This window comes from Pygocentrus nattereri, chromosome 14 (assembly GCF_015220715.1).
Source record: "Pygocentrus nattereri isolate fPygNat1 chromosome 14, fPygNat1.pri, whole genome shotgun sequence".
Lineage (NCBI taxonomy): Eukaryota > Metazoa > Chordata > Actinopteri > Characiformes > Serrasalmidae > Pygocentrus > Pygocentrus nattereri.
The window spans coordinates 15,591,622-15,615,262 of record NC_051224.1 but is presented as its reverse complement, the minus strand read 5'-3'; the positions used below and the strand labels follow the sequence as shown (position 1 = coordinate 15,615,262).

Below are 23,641 nucleotides of genomic sequence, written 5' to 3'. Positions count from 1 at the left end.
TCTAATAATTAGTAGGAAGCTGTAAAAAGAAGAAACGTTAGGTGTATCCACAATGATTAACAGAGCTACAGAAGATTCTACGAGAACTCATAAATATCTATAACACCTAGAAAAAAGGTTATACTAAAATTATGGTGCAGAATGTCATTGAATAAAACAACAGCACTTAATATTATGACAAATGATTCCACACTTGTGAATACTAGTGCAAGGACAAAACAACATCTGCCACAGTACAGATAAACACACAAATTAGAATCAGAACACATCAGAACACATCAGAACAATATACGTAACAAACATTTACTGACAGATTACAATAATTCATTTTATATAGTTTATTTGTTTTCATGTGTACAAAATGAGGTCAACAGAAATTAAATGTCCTTAAAATTGTCCAACACGTTATACAGTTCATTAGTTCACAGAGATGTTACAGATAACATCACCATAAGGCTTAAAAAGGAACCGTGTTTTGCCTCACTTGTTCACTCCTTCAATGCAAAGTCCACATCCTGCAATGTTCAAGCCTGCCAAAAACTATAACCATGTGCTGGCATTTAAATCCTAGATTTTCAATGGCAGCAATCAGAGACTTTTTAGCACTTTTGACGTATGACCCTTCTTAAATTAATTTAAAAATATGTGACATTTCAAAAAGTGACCTTCATTTGACTCGAGGAAAAGAACACAACATCTTACATATTCCTGAGGTACTGCTCATGCCACTTCAATTTCCACATAATTGAGCACATCAAGTTAAAATGAGGGTTCCTCTGTGAGATGACCACACACACACACACACACACACACACACACACACACACACACACACACACACACACACACACACACACACACACACACACACACACACACACACACACACACACACACACACACACACACACACACACACACACACCCTAATTAGTCCACACTCTCTGGTTCCATCTTTTAACAGACGGAGAGAAGGAGTGTTGGTGTAACAGTGAGCTCAGACCTCATTCCTCCAGACAGTGTTTTCTCAGGCATGGTTGGCTGATGGAACTCAGCTCTCTGAGCTAATGAGCACCAGCATCTGCTACAGTTTTCATAGTTCATATAATGAGCTCACACTTAAAGAGAAATAATCAGTAATCTAGCCTAAGTAACAATATTTGTAAGCAAGTCATTTATAAACACCAAGTATAAATTAGGCTTGAATAAAAACACTTAATTCCATTTGCAGGTTGCAATATCTTCAAATATTTGATATCTACACTCTCAGAAATAAAAGGTACTAATCTGTCACTGGGGCAGTTCCCCTCTGGTCACTGTGGTGGTACCCTCAAGAGTACATCTCAGTACCTTTAGTTAGGGAACATAATTGTACCAGACTCCACACACCCCGTCTCGTCTCCAGGCTTTTTATTTTTTATTGTCTCCAGGCTTTTTTATTTTATTTAAGTTATACAACTGGAACTTAAAACCACTGTTGTACCTTTGAGGGTACATTTGCATAGTACTTTGATGAATGAAAAATGTACCTGCACAGAACCTTTCCTTCTAATAGTGTACAGGGAGGGGAAACGAGTTTCCAGAGCCTTTTATTTTGGGTATTTAATATACGTCCAGTGCATATATCCACTTCAACCTTACAGACACGATGTTTTATGACTTTGTACATAAATATGAACCAAAAAAAAGCATGTTTTTGTAGGTATAAACAAAAGATGTGTCTGAAAAAACTAAATTGAGACAAATATTATGCACCACGAATGATATTAATACTTTATCACAAAGCTCTTAATAGCAATTACAGCTTTGAGACATTAATGGTAAGAAATCCCATTTTTTTGGGCACACTGTCTTTAATTCCCCACAGACTCGCAATTTCAAAATGTTCTATAATTTTTCAAAATGGGATTAAAGCAGGAGGTCGGCTATAGGCAATACGAGCACCTTCACATTTTTAGAGCAAGCTGGAGTTATTTTGTCTGTTTGTTTGGGGTCATTGTCTTGCTGAAACCTCAGTCTTCTCTCCTTCCCCTCTAATGTCTCCTGGTACATCACTCTAATCTGGTTTCCTTCAATAATGTGTAATGCTCAAGGTACAGTTTGCAGAAAAGCAGCCCCATATCATGCCGCTCCATACTTGATCTAATCCATGATTGCTATGTGTTGTGTGATATCTTTCCAACCAATGGCAATGTCTTTTATAATGACACCAAATTTTCATTTGAAGTGTTTAAAGTGTTTTTAAGAGTTCTTTTTAAGTACTTTTTAACTATTACTTTAGATTTTTAAACCCATCTTTGTTTATGCTTATGAATACATATGTTTTTGTTCATATTGTAAGTACAAAGTCAAAAGGGTGTAATGAATTGTGTAAATGTGAAGTGGATCTATAAACTGGAAGTGTGTCTGAATACTTGTTTCCCCTCACTGCAACATCTACATATCGCTGCTGTCTGAAGAAAGCCTTGTATCTCCATTTCTGTCGTTTTTCAGTTTATTTTTTCTGTTTACATAATTTGAAAAGACCTATTGCCCTTTACATTGTGTGTAAATTTCATGATGAATGGACCAAAAAAAAAAAAAAAAAACACACACACACACACACACACACACACACACACACACACACACACATATACATATACATATACACACACACACATTATACACAATACAGAACAGAATGCTGGCCGATATGTAAAATGAGGAAATCAGATTGCTGCTGTACCTGTACACAACTGACGCTCCACCCCCTGCCACCATGGTCCAGATACGTCCGCGGGGGTTAAGTAGAGTGAGTTTAAGACTGGCACCACTTTTAGCATCCAAATCTGATATATATGCTTCCTATTGGGGAGAAACATTACACAAATATTAACACTGACAGCAGTGATGATCAATAAACAATGGTACATAAAAAGAAAGTTGCTCTACAGTTAGTTCTGAGATTGCAATATGAGGGTGAATAAATGCCATTTTGCCCACATAAATGGTACTTAGATCACATTGTAAAAACCCCTTTAAGCATGACTCTCTTATTCAACTGTACCCCAGCTGCTGACACTGTTTAACACAAGTATTTTTCTTTGTTAAATGTAAATACACACTTGTCAGGAGGTTGGCCACAAATTCTAAAGGTCCTTCATCAGACTGCTGACTATATATCTGACTGGAATATAAAATTTAACGGCTAGGCAGAGCATAGAGAATAATAAATTATCCCCCACATGATGAACAGCAAGAGACACAGCTGCACAGTCGGAGACACCTTGGCCAATCAAAGGCAAGCTCACCCACCCATCCATCTGGCCCAACAATCCTCAAATTGATGCAAGACCAGAACCTCACTTGCTGCATGTGTGTATGTGTATAAACTGATAGCCCAATGAATCTCGTCAGTCTGTCACAGCTGACCAAAATGAGTATGTGTGCACTTACAGAGGCCAAGAAAACACTGCAATCTGCCAGAAGGCAAAAAAAATGACATAAATATCACTGTGTTTAATAGCAGATGCGCTGACAGCTCAATCTCATTACAGCCACCGCACAACAACAGTATCTACACACTCTAATCAACATGCACTACTTCCCTCCATCATGTAGTGAGGTGATCCACCAGCACCAGATAATTTTCCTCATATATAACATACACAGGTGGCAACATGAATTATTTATTAAGCAGTACTTCTAATTAAATATTAAAAACATTTTTCTTTGTAAGTGAAATTGAATGTATTAACACCACACATGATGGGGAGCTTTGTGCTTCCACTGAGTCAGCAAAGAAAGGAACTGCATATTGTATGGGTCATTTTCTGAGATTAATCTGTATCAATACATTTCAGGTTTTTTTTTTATTTAGTAGTGGCCAGACCCCAGCCACTAGCTAGGTCTTTCCCGATAATGTGATGCTACCAAGCTATGAAGATGAAGATCTTTTCAAACGAAGAGTTTAAAGAGGAGCAAACTAGCTAGTGATGCTGCTGTTTCAGCACTGGGTGGGAGGCGAGCGGTGTGAATTCAGAGGTAAAAAGCTTCAAGGTAAGAAGCTGTCTGAATGGGAGACAGAATATGTAACAGTACCTATAAAAGAACACTGGCCAGGCAATTTACACTACTGGACACTGATTACTTCCAACTGGCACAACAATAACCTAGTCCATTTTAGACAGCTTCAACTTTAGTTGAGGTCCTGTCATGTTTGGCTTTTCTTAAAGAAATGCTTGTAGATGTTGCCAAGCTTGCTCTTTACAAATGAAAACTGTTCCAAATAAACATAAAAATAGATAAATGGCTTAAAAAGGAATCCTCTACATCAGAGACATTATAAAGGAGGACTTGGTCTGCATTCACATTCATAAACTCCCCCTCTGCGGTAATGTTTTCTCTATGACAACTTCTGCTGTGCTGAGTAAGTGTAAAAAGGGTGTACTGGCAAGCTCAACATGTTTGGACAAGAGCTTTAATGCCATATTGTACTCGGATCAGAAGTGGGACGTCGGAGCTCAGAACTCAGAATTTTGTCATTTTTGACCTCAAGCTATAAACTGGAAAAAACATGGATGCCCCCATGATAGGGCTAGCGCTTACATAAATATATTTGGATATTGCACATTTAAATATTCAAACACACACTCACACAGCATTACACATAACACTGTGTGTGTGTGTGTGTGTGTGTGTGTGTCTTACCTCAGGATAGGCCTCTCTGCCAAAAGGAGGGGGAAACTCCACGTCACCCCATTTAGCCTTACACAGATAATCAGCTGTAGCATCAATCTTAGCAGCCATGTCCAACACATACACTCCATTCTTAGTCACCACTGAGAAAAAGGAAGACAGAGTTTAAAATGTGTTATTATTACAGCTGTTTGCAAAAGTTTGGGCACCACTGATTTTGTGAAAATAAGTAAACATATCCTCTAAAGAGTATAACTTTCTGCATATTTTAGTGCACAATTACTGTTTATTTGCTGAATTTAATTTTCACTCCCAACATGTTAAACTGAGTAAATTAATAGTAAATGTGCACTAAAATGTACAGAAAAATGTCATATTCAGTTAGTTCCCTGTAAAAGGGTATGTTAACATATACAGGGAATGTACTTGTCAGTATATGTATGTTATTTAACAAGCAGTGTTCAAACTTACATACAACCGTGCTATTCATTTAACTGTACAACTGTACTTAATAATAATAATAACAACAATAATAACAATAACAACAACAACAATAACAACAACAACAACAACAACAACAACAATAATAATAATAATAATAATAATATTACTACTATCATACCCAAAATAACACTAAGTTACGCTAATAAATATTTATTACTTATAATTACGAGCATACCAACACTGTCCGACTATCATGCTGTTTTCCATCATATCAGCACTATATATACACACAGTCATACACAGAGCGGTGATGAACTATTACTTATAGTGCAAGTATGTGTATATGTGCATGTAATGAAGCATCTCAGAACTAATGCAGGGGAAATTATCAAGCTTTATTTAGAAACATGAATTAATATGGAAAGGAACTTCAAAGTAAGTGAAGGAAACGGAGGAACAGATGTTCCAGGGCACAAACCACCTAATTACTACTGAACCACAAACTGTCCGTGTAAATCATTCAGTAGTTTATCCCTCCAAGCCACCTAAATCAAATAGCTCTCTCTCTCTCAGGACTAGAGAACATATACCGACTTTCTTAGTCTGCTTTGATTAAGTAGTGACGTCAATTTAAGTTAAACCAGTAGCAGCAGACGGGAAAAAGTACTGTAGGTGATGTGGGAGGTGGTGGTTTGATGAGGCTGTCTAGAATTGAGACTCACCCAGGGGGTTGATCTCCAGGTAGGTGAAGTATAGATCCTCATACAAGTTAAACAAACCCACCAGGAAACTGGTCAGTACCCTAAACAGACACAAAATAAGACAGTTTAGATGTTGTATACATATTTTAAAAAATCAGCCAAAATGCTGCTTAAATCATATAATTTAGTTGAATATAGTTGAAACTGTACTGTAATTTCTGATTAAAAAATACTATTATTTTTTATAAAGTATTTTTTTTTCCTCTTGGAATAAAAGTACAAATGTATTTGCTTGTAAATGTACTTTGTTACCAAATGCTGAAGTTCAAGATGTCTAATAACTCAAAGTATTTTTATTTTACTTTCATTCATTTCTAATCAAGTACTTTTGTACTTTTACCCAAAGTAAAATATAGATCAACACTTAGTAATAAATAGTATTTTACCAAAAATACTTCTACTTTAGCTTAAATACAGAATTATTGTACTCTGTCTACCATGGAATAAATGTTTGTGAAGTAACCTTAAAAAGAGTAGAGTGCAGTAATACAGAGGTATGTCTAATATGCATATTAGATAACTGCTCTCAGTCTGGGGTTTAAGCTGGAACAGCTGGGGTTCCGTCTAGTGAAGAGAAACAAACATGGAGATGGAAGATTAAGAGAGAAAAAGGGAGAGACAGAAAGTGACAGAGCTGGTGTTAGGTGAGGTAGAGAAAAATGAGTGAGCATTACATAAATAGAAGAGAAGTAGAGAATTTAAAAATGACGAAATAAACAAACAAAAACACGAGTTGTTTATTCTCTGGTAGGGAAGCAGATTGCTACGCCACGCCTCAGAGAGTGTGCTTTACACAAGAGGACCAAGAGCTGACAGAGCTGAGTTACTACAGGGAGGGATAGAGAGAATGAAGAGAAGAGGGAGGGAGAGTAAGAATGAGAAGCAAGATGGTGAATAAAACAAGAAAAAACATAACTTGCACCTGTACATCTGTATAAACAACCACATATAAAAAAGCAAGAATTTATGGGAAATCTCAGATTTGACCTTTTCTAGTATAAAGAGAGCAATGATGAAGGCATGTGGGGAAGGAGTGTGCTTGTTCTAGATGAAGTGTGTGTGTGTGTGTGTTTGTCTAGTGTGCAGAGTTTGTTGCCTCTGGTCCATTACCCCCCTGAGAGATGGGTTGAGACTGATTTTTATAAAGCAGAAAGCAGAAACAAGACTGAAGGAGGGCAGAGCAAAGCGAGCGAGCGAGAGAGAGAGAAGCATTTATTGAATAGTCAATCTCAATGTCAGCCAAGACAGTGAGTACAGCCAGAAAGAGGTGTGTGTATGTGTGGGTTTGTCTCATCTATATAAGTGACAGGCTGCAGGTACGTGATCTGAATAAGGTTAAAAAAATAAATAAATAAATAAAAGAGTGAGAGAGCGAGAGAGAGAGAGAGCGAGAGAGAGAGAGCGAGAGAGAGAGAGCGAGAGAGAGAGAATTTCATTTGTTTAATGGAACCCCCCCCCATACCTGACACTAAGTCAAAGTGTATAAAGTGTAAAAGAATCATCTCCCCTTCTGTTTTCTTTCTTTTCCCTTACTCATCAACTCTTGTCTTTTTCAGATGAAAAATTTGTATAGTTGTGCTCAGTGTTAAGCTCTTTTGAGAGATGACATTCCTAAGTAGTGGAGTTTTGGAATGATGAAAAAAAAACAGCAAGAAGATACAAGGTTTTTGCACGTCAGCGACAATGCCAGATCCAAAACTGAGCTAAATAGTTCAATAATAACTAAACAGCTATTATATAGTTGTTGAATTATTTAGCTGCAATTGTCATGCTTGAGTATTTTTAGACAGTCTTACTGTCTCTAACTACTACTTTGAATACGATACTCAAAAAATATACAAGATTAGCATTAGTTCTGCTAGCAAGCTAAAAAACAAAACAAACAGCCTGAAATCAAAATAGACCTTTTTACCTTGTTAGTTCATATCCTTGGTCACATTATGCATAAAGCATTTTATCATTCGAAAAACAAAATGTTTGTTTCTCTGTGATCTTTTATCAAAGCGCAGTGCCTCTAAATTGTCATGGTGTTCTTGTGTCAGGGAAAATGATCCTAATCAATAATATATCAGCAGGTTTTCCCTTCCCCTCCCACCACCCTGACTAAACATCAGAAGAAAACTGTCATCACCTCCACCTGCACATACATGTATGTCAGCTACTCCCTTTGAACAACCTGCTGCAGACTCATCTTCATTTTTGTATCAAAACCTGAAGAATAAAATCATGTCCTGCCCACAATTATTTCCCACCCTAATATGACCGACCATATTTCAAGATCTGTAGCATTTCTTTTAGCCATGAATGAAGAGTGGTGGGGCTTGAGAGTGTGAGAGTAGTGTCAGGCACCATAGTAAACTGCTAGAAGAACAAAACTAACAAAAACTATTGGTCGACTTTGTTTTAAGGAAGTTTTAGTGTTTCTTTGGTTCTTGCTCAAATCATATCCACCTCTCCATGCTCAATCTTTTCCTATGCTCACACTCACTCTCTTTTGTCTGCAGGAGCGTGCGTGAGGAGTTTCTGTTTGACGGAATCTGGGCGGAGCTTCTCGTCCACACCCACCAGCAGCTTCTGAGCTTTAGAGTCGACATCACCCACATCGACCCCACCCTCATGATGAAACAACACATAATCCCCCTCACGCGCTGCATAAATACATACATAAAACTCCTCCTCCTGAAAGAGAAAGAGAAAGAAAAAGAGGGAGAGAGGAGATGAGCAAAATCAGTAAATTGTTGCGTAATCAGTTCATAAAATGTCAATCACAGCTGATCTGATGCTCTGACGTCATTTGATGGAAAACCTGTCGGAAGAAGAAGAAGAAGGAGAAGGAGAAGGAGAAGGAGAAGGAGAAGGAGAAGAAGAAGGAGAAGGAGAAGGAGAAGGAGAAGGAGAAGGAGAAGGAGAAGAAGGAGAAGGAGAAGGGATTGGCTCTTTGTTTAAAACATGCATAATAAAGCAGATATTACTGCTTCTTGCAAAATTATCCTAAGGCTATGTTCTTAAGAACTCATTACATATTCTCTTTCATGCTGAATAATTCAGGCTTTACCTGCTTATGAGCGACAAAAGGCTCTATCAGGAAGTTCTTCAGGATGCCTTTGGCCTTCCCCACCTGAGACACAGAGAAATGAGTTAGTCATAAGCCTTAGGCGGACATGTAGAGAGAAAAAGGTCTGAGTAACTGAGAGATCAAGTAATTTACATGATGACTGAAGGTACATTAAGATGCATTGTACTGAAGATCTTTATCTCCTTAAACTCTCCTTTAAATCCACCCCAGAGGACTTGGCGTGTGTTCATGTCCACTCTGGTCAGAGCAAAATGGATCAGCGTGTGGAACTGGAGCTCTCTGTGGGCTCCTGCGATTTCTAGCACTGTATAAACGAAGCTCCATGCTGTCTTTTTTGTTGGGTGCACTGTGATAATTACTGAGCGAGTGTGTGAGCATGTTTCGAATGCTGTTTACATCATTATAAATTTGCTGTTACTTCTCTATTATTAATTTGCACTGATGTTTCCTGTATGTGTAAAACCACTCCTAACAATGAAAAAAGAAAATTCTTGGAATTGGTCTGTAATGAGTTCATTCATTCATTCATTCAATCACTGAATGTGTTCAAACCCTTCATTGTGGCTCTAATATGAGGAGAACATACAGATTAATGTAGTAATATAGTATATTAAACATACATATAGTAATACATACAGTGGAGCAAAAAAGTATTTAGTCAGCTACTGACTGTGCAAGTTCTCCTACTTAGAAAGATGAGACGTCTGTAATTTTCATCTTAGGTACACTTCAACTATGAGAGACAAAATGAGAATAAATTATATAAATATTGGTGGAAAATAAGTAAAATAAGTTTGACTTCTGTCATTGCCAACAAAGGTTATGTTACAAAGTATTGAGTTGAACTTTTGTTATTGACCAAATACTTATTTCCCACCACAATTTACACATAAATTCTTTAAAAATCCTACAATGTGATTTCCTGGATTTTTTTTTCTCATATTGTCTCTCATAGTTAGAGACCTCTCATTTTTCTAAGTAGGAGAACTTGCACAATCAGTGGCAATCCAGAAGGATAAGCGTCTTAGTAAATAGGTGTGCGTGTGTTTGTCCTTTTAATTTTGCAGCGGACTTGTTGTGTCTCTCAAATTTATGAACATAAAGATGATACTGGCTGATAATACTGGTTATCAGAATTTTACTAACAATACTTTACTAACAATAGTTTTCATATCAGCAAAGCCAAATTTAATTAACATCTAACTGAAGGGAGAAGCCAGAGAAAAGGAAATAAAATGACTGAGTACTGTGGAGAAGAACTGTGTACAGAATGGAGTCACACAGTCTAATGGCTTTGTGTTTCTCAACAGCATTTACACTGGAAGTGACACACCAAACTGCAGCTTAATGGACCTAAATGCTCAGGGTTTCACAAAGAAAAGAAAAAAAAAGAAAAACTGGACAGTCATCACTGCAAGCAGCACACACACACACACACACACACACACACACACACACACACACACACACACACACACACACACACACACACACACACACACACACACACACACACACACACACACACACATCTAATTTGCTGTGCAGTCACAACAGCGGAGCGAGAGGGCTCCAGATATAAATCAACAGGAGAAAAGTGGTGAGGAGAGGTGACATTTCAGAGAGAGCGAGGGAGGATGACGAGGTGGAGAAATGAAAAGCAGAGAAAACGGAGTCAAGAGCCTCCAGGGACAAGAGCCCATTTAGAGAGAGAGGCACATTACAGAGCTTCAGTACAAAACTCTGAACGGGCTGAAGGGAAAAGGGGAAGGAAAGGAAGGAAGGAAGGAAGAAAGAAAGAAAAAAGAAGTAAATAAGGAAATACGGTAATAAAGACAGAACAAAGGAACAAAAAGAATGAGAGTGAAAGAAGGAGAGAAAGAGAAAAGAGGGCAAAGAAAAACGCAAAGAGTAAAAGAAGAACAAAGAAAGGAACTCATAAATATACACTTCTAAATCAACAGTGAAAATAAGTGAGCACATCCTCTACAGAGAACACACTTCTGCACACTTTAATACACAATTACGGTTTCATTTATGTATTTAACATATTGGGGAAAAAATGTGGCTTGTACCAAAGTTAGCACACATTTTATATTTTTTTCTAATATGTTAAACTTAATGAATAAACAGTAATTGTGTATTAAATATTGTGTATAAAATGGCTGCAGGACATGGACAGATGAAAAACAATGAAGATGATCAACTACACTGTCTGAATGCTTATCTGACATAAACTGCCAGCTGTAATTCTCACTCTTAAAGCTGCAGTACCACTAATAATTACAGACAAATTCTGACTGTCTGCAGTTATTGGAATATTAGGTGCATGTAAATGCACTCACTGTGCACTGCAACTAAAACCAGGCCCTGAGGCACATGGACAATAGGGGTCGACCAATAATTTGAACCGATATTCAGTATTGCAATAATCAGTATTTCCACTTATCGAAAGTGGCATATGACACTGCTTCCTTGTTGATAAAAGCGCCAAACACAATCAACAAAACCTGCTTCTGAAGTCCAGACCAATGTCCTGTCTGAAGGGTTACTGGATTGCTTGAAATGTGGATGAATCATTGAGTACAACCAACCAGCACTTCTGTAGTCTGTCTCAGTGTCCCGCTCTATGTTGAGTACATCGAGTTCCATTTCTCTGACAAGTGTATCTGACTAATAAACATCACTGAGAGCAATTTAACTCATTTATTTGATCTATTTATTATCTTAAGATTTACGTTTAAGCTAATATTGAGCGCAGGTTCTGAGGCGCTTTGAAGCTAGATGGACTTCATTCTTTATTTACTTATCATTCCTTATTTACACACATCAGCTGGCTTTCTGCTCACTGAATGATGGACAGCGTCACTCTCAGTGACCTTACCGTAGCCTCTTTCATCAGGCGAGGTTTGAGCCATTCTTTCACCCCCTGTAGGTCTAGATTCACACCCACCAGTCCTAGTTTCCCTCTGCGCTTGATTAGCTGATCTGGCTTCACAACCAATCGCTGCAGAAAGAAAAAAATACATTGACAGTGTTAAAGAATTCCAGCTGCCCTTTACATTGTGTGAACATCTCATGACAAATTATCTAAATATCTTTTAATGTAACAAAACCCAAAGAGGAATTTCTGCTTAATTAGCCCCTTAAAATCTCAGGTATTACATACTAAGGCTTATTATTCAGTAACTACAAGTACTTCAGTGCAAACTGGTTGTGATTTTCTGAGGTAATAAGTGTGTAATGAGACACGAGCATCAGCGGTGAAATGATTAGGATGTAAAAAAAAAAGTGGTTTGATGTGAAATGCTTCATTCTAGAGAAACTTACGGAGTCAGAACTGCTTACAGTTGTGGTGAAGGCAACCAGACCCCAGAAGAATTTAATGCCTCATCACACAAAGTTACATCACACAAACTTATTACATATAATGCTGTGTCTGAGACATTGTTTTTAATAGTTTTAAGATAAAATTTTATTCTGAAAACTTTTTTTTCCAACTTTATTTAAGGTGGAGCAGTACATGCAAGGTATTACAAGGCAATATAGTTATTCAAACAGACTTTTCAGATTTAGTAGTATTTTACCAACATCAGCATTACTTAGAACGACCCATAAGGTATGGTCACTGATGGTTTTGGACAGTAAATATAATGGCCATATGTAAGTTGCAGACATTGTGAGCCCAGCTTCCTATCACCACCACTAGAAAGAAATCAGAATCGGTACATTTCTCCCTAAACCATCATTTCACACCAAACCAGGAATTGAGGGATTTTCTCTATCTTCTTTAAAGCTGATTCTGCTATACTGTTTTGGGGATGCAAAGTTTCCTAATTTGGGTGTTTCCTTTGCCAAACAATTATGGAAACTCCTTAGCAGGAGTAACAGTCTGCGGTATGACCACTGAGGACACTGACTGCAGAGAGACACAAGGCAGGAGGAAACAAAAAGGTGGACATTAATGCAATTTACTAATCAATGCTATCTTAGAGACAGATAGAGAGCAAGAGAGCAAGAGAGCCAGCGAGCCAGCGAGTCAGCGAGAGAGAGATGAGTCATATCTAATAAGATTACACTGTGGTCTCCTCCATAAAGGTGATTAAGAGTGCTTTTAGAGTTGCTCTGGAGGGAGATTTCTCTGCGGTGATATATTATGATGGACCTTTTAATCTCTGCTCCTTTTACTTAGCTCATTCTTTGCATGCTGTTCAGCAATGACGACCATTCCTTTTCTCCCTTCTTCAAGCACTGCTCTACATCTATGCATGCTGGTCAGGGATAGTGACACAGCAGGAGTGTTTATGTGGAGCAGGACTACTGAAAGCTCACCGTACATTTGCAGGCTGAACACATTGAGGTTGTGCTGCTCTGCTGCTGCCACAAACAGTCACTGATTGTACCAGTGACTGAATGACTTGTCAGTGCACCATTTAAGAAGAAGAAGGGCAAATGAAGGAGGAAAAAGTAATGAGGACAGAGGGATGCCCAAAAAGAAAAAAGAATGGAGGAGAGAAGACAGCAGCTCTCTTCCAGGACAATAAAGAGAAAAAGAAGGGACAAATATGTATGGCTTCTCAGAGTGCAACTGCTGATCTACGAACACTTTTAGACTAAGAAACAGTGATGCTGAAAGAGGCCAGATCAGCTGTGGCAATTTTGAAATGCACTAACCAAGAATACTCAGTTATAATATTCAATAAAATATGCACTCATTTTTGGCTTACTGTATTGCGTCTATTGTCCATTTACTGCTACAGTGTAAATGTATTCAAGTCACATTTGTTTATTCAGCACATTTTTTATTTCAGTTTTTTTTTTTTTATTTCAGTTCCAACAAAATATTTCAATTATGGTGAATGACACTTCTGAACAAACTATTATCTAATGGTTGGTCTGATCTCAGGACAGTTTCCTTCACTTTCATACTAACCTCAGTCAGAAGCCACGGATGGTCGTGGGCCAGCTGCTCCCAGTTTGTAGCTGCAGTGACGTTAGCATAGCGGAAGCGGTTCTGCACAGCTGAAGTGGTGCAAATGTGCTTATACAGGAACTCTTTCCCGGTCTGCTCAGAGATGGCCTTCGCTGACATATTGCTAGATCACACAGAACTAGAGAAGGAGAGAGAGAGAGAGTGAGAGAGATCTCAAGATGCTGATTCAAATGCATCAGCTATTGAATGTGAAAACTATTATAGTTGACAAAAATAAGAATGAGTGATTGGAATCACCAGCTTAATCAGAATCAGACAATGTCTTGCTTAGATTTTGCAATAATATATGTAAATAATGTGAGGCAGGTTAGTGCATGTGTGAGGTATTGTTTATTAATGCTGATGCTGCACTTGCACCAAAATTATACTTATTCTGCTAAACAGCCGACCACCTCACACTTTATTTGAGCCATATTATTTATGTAGGTAAGTGATTTGTCATTTAAGAGTTTAAAATGCTTACTTGGCCTATCAAGAGGAAAATTATGTTTTTTAGACTGGGACTTTGGCTAATAGAAAGTACTGGAAACATGCTAGTGTGTTTGTGCTCAATTAGCCATAAGAGTATGACCACCACGTACATATATATATATATATATATATATATATATATATATATATATATATATATATATATATATATATATACATACATACACACACATGCACGCACGTATGTATGTATAATCATACTCAAATTGTTGTGAGGCCACAGATTTACACTCCTGGATTGAGGAAACTTAAAGAATCAAGAATAAACAAAATCATCAGTGTTTATATAGAGTCACCATAAATACCACTGTAAACACTGCTTAAGAACTACAGAGTTAGCACCCTTTAACCCCACCCACCTCGTATCTGCCTGCTCATCTTTTTCTTTACCTTCCTCATAACTAAAAATAGCCTTGATCCTAACGCTAACATGATTAGCGCCCAGTCCCTGCTCTGCTCTGCGCCCACCAGGGTTTGATTGATGCTTGTGCAGGGCAATCAGGCACAATGGAGACTGTACAGGCCTGATCACTCAGGACTTACTTATGCCTGGCTCTTCAAAATCATAGCAGTAATCAAAAATACCCATCACTGCTCTACTATTTAAAGGAAATAGTTTAGGCAGAGATAAAACAGTTTTTCTTTTACACTCAATGTAGCCAGTCAGCAAAGACATGTTTGGTGTCTGAAGTTGGCTTCTTCATTTTTGCAATGAGAAAAGAGGCTAATGTAGCAAACTGTATATTGCACCAATCAGCATTCGACACATTATCATATCTTAGCCTGAAAGCATGTCACGTTATTAAGTAATCTCAAATAGCACTGCTTATATATGTAAATAATGACACTGTATGGCACACTGTTATCTATAAACATGGACAAACTTACACTGCACAACAACAAAGAAAAAAAACCCAGTAGATTTAGCTGTCTGAACGCTTGTAGTTTAAATGTTAACTCTAAATGTTTGTCTATTTTTATAGATAACAGCATTTTATACAGTGCCAGAAACCAAATATGCAGTGTTTTTGGAGAAGACTTTGGGAAAGTTGCATTTCATTGCTGCTGGAACAAAACCTTGTATTTCCAAAATGACAACATTACAGGAGAAGGTTATCATTTCATGTCTGCCAACGCACTTTAACATAAAGAGACTTTATTCAGATTCATTTTGAACCTTTGCTATTGGTTGCTATGAAATTTATACTCAAAGTGAAAAACAGACCGTATTTTCATATTATGTCAAAAAAATGAAAACAACAATGGAGACTGTTGTTCTGACAGCAACAATGGAACAAGTTGCTAGAACATTACATCATATTTTCAAATACCTTTAAGTACCATCCTATTATGACAGGATGTCCAGTCTTTTCCACAAAGGGCTGCAGGTTTTCATTCCAAACAAGCAAAAAAATACACTTTGTATTCTTAGTCTTCAAACAGCTAATCAGCTGTGCTCCTGCTTTGCTAGAATGAAAACCTGCAGCCACACTGACCCTTTGAGGATAAATTGAACACCCTGCACTACAATGTGTGTTAGTCATTTTGAAAATACTTGCAGCAACTTTAATTAAATTTATTTAAGGTTTAAAAGCTGCAACTATGCTCAAAAGTATGTTTTCCATCTTTCTGTCTTTTTTCTGTTTTAGAGATGAGATGAAACCACGTTGACTGAAGTATCAGCCATTATCAATTCAGTATTTTGCCTTTAAACTACTACACTTTAGTAGTTTAGTTGAGGCTCTTCACTTTAGATCTAAAAAGTAGGCGGTCATGCTCAGAGAACTCTATATTTCTTTCTGTAGAGCAATACAGTTAACAACATTACATCACATCACACAGATAATACAAAGTTAATCTATGTGTATTTTTAAAACATTGCATTTGTAAAGAACTTCCTGAACAATGCTTGTGCATAAAATATGCTATGTCAGTTGGTAAGGTAAGTAAACTTGCCTTGTCTTACCAGTGTCTAGACCTAACAATCAAACCATAACATGGCTTCTTTCTAAAGGGCCTAACAGCTCCACACATGAGCAGCCTGGTGACAGGCAGACTGCTGCCTCCATCTGATGACATCACAGCCCCCTGTCTGAACCCTGTCAGGGTTCTGCATTAGAATGAGGAAAGGAAGCTGTCAGAAAGGGCTTCACACTGACCCTTCCATCACTGAGGAAAGGCCCCATCAAAACTGAAAACCTCTATTATGACAGCAAGAAACTCACTGTTGAACGTCTTAAACAGTGAAACAGATACAGACAGATGGCACATTTCATCTGGATGCTGAGAAACTATGCAAGTAAATAAGAAGCACACTCACATCAGTACACAGAAAAGGTCAACCAATCAGCCTTAACACTCTGCATGTGTGGGTCCCTATTTCACTATGTCTAACCTGTCTTAATGAGAAAGGAGAACATGCCAGCCTGTCACTTAAGGAGAGCCTATTTCCAAATTCAGTTTCTTTTCATTTGCCCCCAGCATCAGCAGTGGTGCAAATTAAATGTCATATATCATGACGAATCTCATTTTCATTGCTTTTTTAAAATAGAAGAGTTTGACATACTACATAAACATTGTTCCACACAGGCCATATGTGGAAACCAAGCTGAAAAACAGCCTGTTTTAAATGTATCATGGTTGTGATGTCACAACCGAAAACACATGAACAAATGACCAGCCATTCAGCATACAGCAGTTCAGCTCCACCCAGTGAACTGATACAGAGTTAAGGTGGCTAGTCTGTGTTATCAAAGTGCACGATGTGGGGAAAACGATTACATGCTGTCACTGTCAGGAAGCAAATGGACTGCTGTAGCCTTCCAAAGGATCCCCAAATCTAAAAGGAGTTGTTGAAGCTTATTGTCCCTAAATTCAAACTGTAGGGAAGTATATTCCATACTTTTCATCCTGCACCACTTTATGAATGTCATGTATTTCTAAAGGGGACAGTCAATCAGAACTGTGGTCATTTACATATACCAGTAACACAAAATGCTTTTTTTATTCTAAGGGATAAAGGGAGATTAATGATCATGAAAAAATGAATAAAGACTGTTTTGGTGGGTAAAAAAAAACATACAAAGTGCACTTTTTGAAATTCAAGAATTAACAAATATGGGCTCTTTGAAGCGCACGTTCAGGTGGAAATGTATTACCATCCGAAGAAATAAAAAGATCTCCATCATAAACTGAAGACAGGAGGCAGCTTTTACTCCCAGGGATAAACAGTCTACCTAAATGCCTCTCCAGTTCATCAATATTAGCAGATCAATACATTTAAGTCATTTTGAACAAAATGTACTAAACATCTCACATCTCTCCCTTGACAGCAGGCGATTAAAAGGGTGTTCTCCTTATCCTTCACCAGCTCATTCTCCAAAACATCCAAAATAAAATGCACTCAGAGGCCCTTGACAGGCATGAGTAGGAGACAGAAGTGTTCAATTAAGCCAGAAGTGTTTAGTTAAGAGAAACTTAGCAGGTCCTTGACCTGTCCAATTTACTGATTAACAAACAGCTGAACCCCAGCAGGCCACAGACCTATATAACCAACAAATAAATCAGCCATCAGCTCCAACGAGAAGGTCAGTTTATACCAGCTAGTCAAAACTGGGCAGTGAGATGCAAGAATACACTCTCACCCACCCACATGCTGTGGTTATCACATATTTACAACACCGTGACCCAGGAACTGACACGCTATAACACAAGGCAGTAATCAGGAGCTGTTTACATAGTACCAGCCACCAGTCCCGTCATAAAGAGACAGTCTGGTGAAAATCTGCAAGGCAAATTTCGTCTTGCTCTCAGTGTAGCTGGTCAGCAATGACAAGTTTGATATCTGAGTTTTGATACTTAACTTTTGAACAGGAGCTTCAGAAACTACATCCTGACTAACTGACTAAATTCTGTGAAAAACTGTGTAAACTGGATTTTTTTCATTGAACTACCACTTTAAAGGGATACCCTACAGCTACTTCCAGCTACAGGGTCTGCTGTCTAAATCACTTGTATTACTGGCAGGACTCAGAGTGTTCTCTCTATTGATCAGAAGGAGAGAGAGAGAGAGAGAGAGAGGGTCAGAGGGGGGGCAGAGGAGAAGAGGAAGGAAGCAGATCAATCACACTATACATCTTAGCAGGTTGAGAGTGTTACATATAACAACAGCTGCCTGTGCAATAGTATTCACTACATGCGTGTGTCCTTTTCTGAGTCTAACCAGCTTTAATGAGGAAAGAAAACATCAGCCTGTTAGAGAAAAGGCCTATCCAGCTCAGATCCAGCTTGTTTTCATTTCTCTCCAGCATCAGCAGCAGTGCACATGAAACCAATTGGCTTATATAATTAACCTTATTATTTGGCATATTTACTGTGAATATGTAGATTTTTTTAGATTTTTGAGGCTGTATCTTTGCACTATGTTGCTGCTGGGATAAAACCTTGAAGTCTATTATTATTATTATTATTATTATTATTATTATTAGAAAATGCCAGCTGCCCTTCACATTGTATAAAATGTCATGATGAATGGAGCAATACAAACCGATTTTACATTTTGAGATTTTCTCAAGAAAGTGAGAATGTTTCTTCATTTTAATTCTATGTTTACACATCAACGCGGATTCCTAGTGTATGTAAGCGCATTTGTCCAACAAAGTGATTTTGAGTCTGAAAGTGTACGACAAAGGCCTCGTCTGAAGTCAGGTAGTTTTATTCACAGTAATGGGAACAGACATGGTAATAAAAATGAATATCGCCATCACAATTACTAACCAGTTTATCATTACACCTTTCAGGGAAGACACAAATGATGAGGAAAATTATTACTATTTCCCAGACTTGGCCTAAACCTTGACTAAAAAGGATTTTATAATGGAAAAACACTGATTTTATAATTTGGCCCCTTGTCCAAGACGGCATCCACAAAAGCAGCCCTAATATCTCTGAAAAGATGTTCCTGCTGTTCTTTGTGGGATTACTAAAACATTATACAGAAAAGACTGACAGGCTGCCTTAACCTGCGGTGTATGAATGAATGGCATGAGGAAACAGACAGAAGTTATTTAAGCTAGTGTTGTCATAAGGAAGTGACTATAAAAACACGAGTTCACTTCATTGTTTCCTTGAAAAGGTCGTCCTACAGGACAAATCTGAAACTTATCATACACTGCTCTGTTTGATTTAGATGTATGTATTGCCCACCTGGACTCGTGCGTTCAACATCACAGACTTCATACTGTGGCACAGGAACGTGTTAGACACACAGCAAGCATAAAGACAGCATAAAGTAAAGACCACCGCCATTCATCTCCACGAACTAAGCTGCAGCCCTGCTGAACCTCCGGTTTATGTTCAGCTTGAACTTACCCGATGGTGAATGAATGAAAGAACTCCTGAGAGAGAGAGTCGCCAGGTCACCGCTCTCCTCTTCTCCACCAGCGTGCTCTGCTCTCCTCTTCACCGCTCCTTTTCTTTTCTCCCCCTCCTTCGAGTCAGACGATAGACTGAGCCGATGTATCTTCCCGCCGATTGGCCAGATCCAGCCAATCAGCTCTCAGATCTGTCCCATTCCGTTTCTCCGCCGAAACAGCGGCTCACCGATCGGATCAGACTCTGATTGGCTGGCGTTACTCACGGTCTCTGAGAGGACCAATCAGATGGGCCTTAACGAGCACGTAGATGTCTCCTGCTAGACGTTTAGAAAGAAGCATGGAGCTTGTAAAATGATGGGATGTGACCCAAAGCTAATGTTGATCAACGCAGTTTTGAAATCACGGATTTCTAAAATGATCTGCAACCATCTCAACTTTCTCAAGATAAATGATCACCATCAGTAACGCTTTCTCAAAACGTTGCCATGATGCTCTTCATCCACCAGGCGTTACTAGAGGTTCATGAAAAGGAGGGCTAAGCCTGTACTAGGAGGGTCTAGGAACATGCCCCCAAAATGTCTGTTCATCACGCACCTTTAGAGAAGCAACAACCTTAAAAATGATCAAAAATGGCTATTTGGTGAAACTGGCGCACGGTAGACCTGTCTCTTTGTGGTTTGTGTTACACAGAGCTGGCATGACTTAAACACTATACCCAGTCACAGAGCTGGCAAAGACACTGAAGCCAAGCTATGATATCTCCTCTATGAGAACAACTGCAAGGTCCTAAATGTGCTATTAAATTCACAGGCTATAGATTAGTTCAGCCTCAGCTAGTGCCATCAGAAAGAGTGTGATTAGGCCAGGGGAATAAGCTGGGTGACTGAATTTCATGGCCATAATGTCAAATATTTTCTCAGTTAAGTTCAATTAAATTCAGTAGTAATATCAGTTGAACCCTTAAACAGCGCTTACGAAGCCCTGCTGGTGGCATTAAATATAAATTGAAAAAAAAATAAAACGTGGCCATGACTTAGTAAGGCGTGAGAATGAGAACCTAATATGCGGCCGTGGCTTAGTTAGGAGTGGGAATGGGATTCTTAATCCTTGACCACAGCTTAATAAAGCATGACTGTGTTCCTATGCCTTACTAAGTCATGGCCACGGCTTAGTTATCTTGTTTCCATGCCTTAACAAGGCGTCACACATTCTTTTTATTTATGTGGGATGCCACCAGCAGGTGTCCGTACTCCCTCGCTTTTTTATTAATCACTAACCTCCATCAGATCTGCTCCTTCAGCTCTGGCAGTCTCCTCCATCTTCTTTCTCTCCCTCTCCTCTTGCCTTTAGCCTTTTTTTATAACTCAGATTCAAAATTCATTTTTAAAGTCTTAAATAAGTAGTCAAATGCACACAAAGCAGCAAGAGAGAGCTAACAACAAATTGCATGACATTTCTGTTTCCTGTGAGTCATTCTTTTATGGGGTCCATTCATTTTTGGTTCACTGGGTTTGAGGATGGTTAACAAATTGTGTATCATCAGATTTCTTAAAGTGGCTGATAAGAGTTCATACTGAATGTGAATGGCATTTTTATGTAAAATAACTGCTCCCTCATTCTCATAATGCACAACAGACTTGGAAGATGCAGTAATACTAAAGATACACCGCAAGATTTTGTAAGCGGAGTTCATTTAAGGCTATATAAATATGTATGTCCTAGTTAATGTTCCTTTATTGAAAGGGTGTCGACACGGTCCAGTCCTTTATCACGTCACACAGGACAGGATTTATACTTTTTACCTCATACAGTGCAGGATTTATATCACTCACACCCTCTCTAGGTAAGGTAGGTCACATTAAATTGTTGGCCATTAAAACAGGCAGGCCTGACTGTGCTGCTAATACACAGCCTGGCTCTTTATCTCCACTATGATTACTTAATGCAGTCTGAGAACTCCAGCCAAAAGACATGAGTCAACTGGCTTCAATAAATAAATTAAAAAAAAAGATACCAGCTTTAAATAGAAACATTCTCATTGATCTCCAGTGACACTGAATAAGTACAAACACTGTTATGTTAGGTTTTTGATAAGGAGGACGTTGCAATAATCATGCAACAGACTGGACTGGACAAATTCTGAGTTCAATTCCATGAATACAGGGTGATATATAGATAAAGAAACAGATTCTGGAAGTTTAGAAGTTTGATCACTTTTTCTTTGTCTCTCTGACAAACATGTGCATTCACACACATCCAGGGAGATTAGGCTGGGCAGTCTTGGCAGAGAATCATCAGCTGAGCTAGTAAAGGCCAGAAACCACTAGGTTACAGCGATTCAGCAATATGAAACTGACCTAATCAGCTGAATTTAAAATTCAACCTATGCAACTGAAATCATTTCTCCTTTTTGTGTATCCATGACTAAATGGAAAGGTAAAACTGATTAGTAAGCAAAAACCTTTAAAATACACTACATGCCCAGAAGTATCCACACCAACCAGCGGTTTGACATGCTCCGTTCTAAAAACCAATGGAGTGGAAGTGGTGCTGAGAGTAACCAGACATCCAAATGCCTCTAAAAGCTACTACACAAAGAGCTATTACATGAAATGGATGCTAATAGGAGTCCTGATGTCTGGGACATGTTTTGTAATAGTTTTAAGACAAAGTTTGGGCCTAAAACATTGTCACTGTCAGAACAAAACATATCTTCAAACTGCTAACAATACAGAAGGAAAAAAACAAGCAATGTTTTCCAAGTAGTTCTGGATCATTGCTATTGGTCTGTTCAGCATAAAACTGACAATGCAAAGGCTAACTGGAGTTCTTAAATTCCATAATTTTTTTTATCTACATGGAGGTGGATATGCAGGGTATTTTAAGGCTAAAAAGCACTTTAAGAACTGTAAGAGTTTCTTAATTTTACTTTAAAATGCTTCTATTGAAAAGTGACTTTTGAAAATTCGAGGCTGTTCAACAGCTACAACATAAGACGTTCACTTGTTTTTGGATAATAGTTGCTGTATTTGTGTCACAGACGTGGCAACCCCTGGTTTCCATCAGTCAGTAAGTTTCTCTGCAATGTAACATTCACACCAAAACACCTTGAATGACCTGGTTTATATCTCTACAGTTAATTTACATAGCTTTTAGTGGGATACCCCTTTAACATGCACCTAACTGCTGACAGAGGCGTTTAATTGTGCACACAAAAGTTATAATCCCATTAGAAAGCATTGCAAACAGAATACAGGGTGCTCTGGATATGCCTAAGGTTTACATGCCCAATGCCAAGCACCAGTTTAGAGGAATATAAAGCCCCCAGTATTGGGCTATGGAGCAGTGGAACTGTGCTCTCTGGAGTGATAAAGCTCCATCTAATGATTTTGATATTAACTGAATCCAGATGATCCAATATCAGTACCTGACCTAACACTCATGACTGAATGCAGTGTCACATAGGCTTTTAAGACTAGGCTTAAACTCATTCTAGATCTAGAAAACTGGCCCATAGGTCTACAAGGTCCCTTGGGTCTACAAAAATTAAGGGGTTAATTAGTGCCTCCTTGTGGAAGAATCTGGAAACTGCAGTAGCCACCATTTAAATATAACTGTAGATAACAGTCCATCATTTGTGGCGATGAAATTCATTTGCATAGCAGACTGGTTAGACTGCCCTTAATATACACTACCAGTTCTACCATCCAACAAATCAGGACCAGGTTTAATGCAATCTACCAGCCTGTGATTTTTAGCTACAGTAAATGGTCACTTGGTTCATCTGGGGGGGGGGGGGGGCTGGCTGGGCTGCAACAAC

The 23,641-nt window shown here is 38.4% G+C and overlaps 1 protein-coding gene across 1 annotated transcript in view; it reads right to left on the bottom strand.

Moving 5' to 3' along the window:
- Positions 1-19,941, bottom strand: part of aclya (ATP citrate lyase a) — a 39,033-nt gene extending 19,092 nt beyond the window's left edge. Inside the window, exons 1-8 of the mRNA XM_017721218.2 lie at positions 19,817-19,941; positions 13,895-14,072; positions 11,846-11,968; positions 8,941-9,003; positions 8,374-8,564; positions 5,847-5,926; positions 4,693-4,823; positions 2,729-2,847 (exon numbers count right to left, since the gene is read on the bottom strand). Of these exons, the coding sequence (XP_017576707.1) occupies positions 2,729-2,847; positions 4,693-4,823; positions 5,847-5,926; positions 8,374-8,564; positions 8,941-9,003; positions 11,846-11,968; positions 13,895-14,053 (866 nt within the window). The 5' untranslated portion in view covers positions 14,054-14,072; positions 19,817-19,941. The remainder of the gene's footprint in view (positions 1-2,728; positions 2,848-4,692; positions 4,824-5,846; positions 5,927-8,373; positions 8,565-8,940; positions 9,004-11,845; positions 11,969-13,894; positions 14,073-19,816) is intronic.
- Between the last annotated feature and the right edge of the window lie 3,700 nt (positions 19,942-23,641).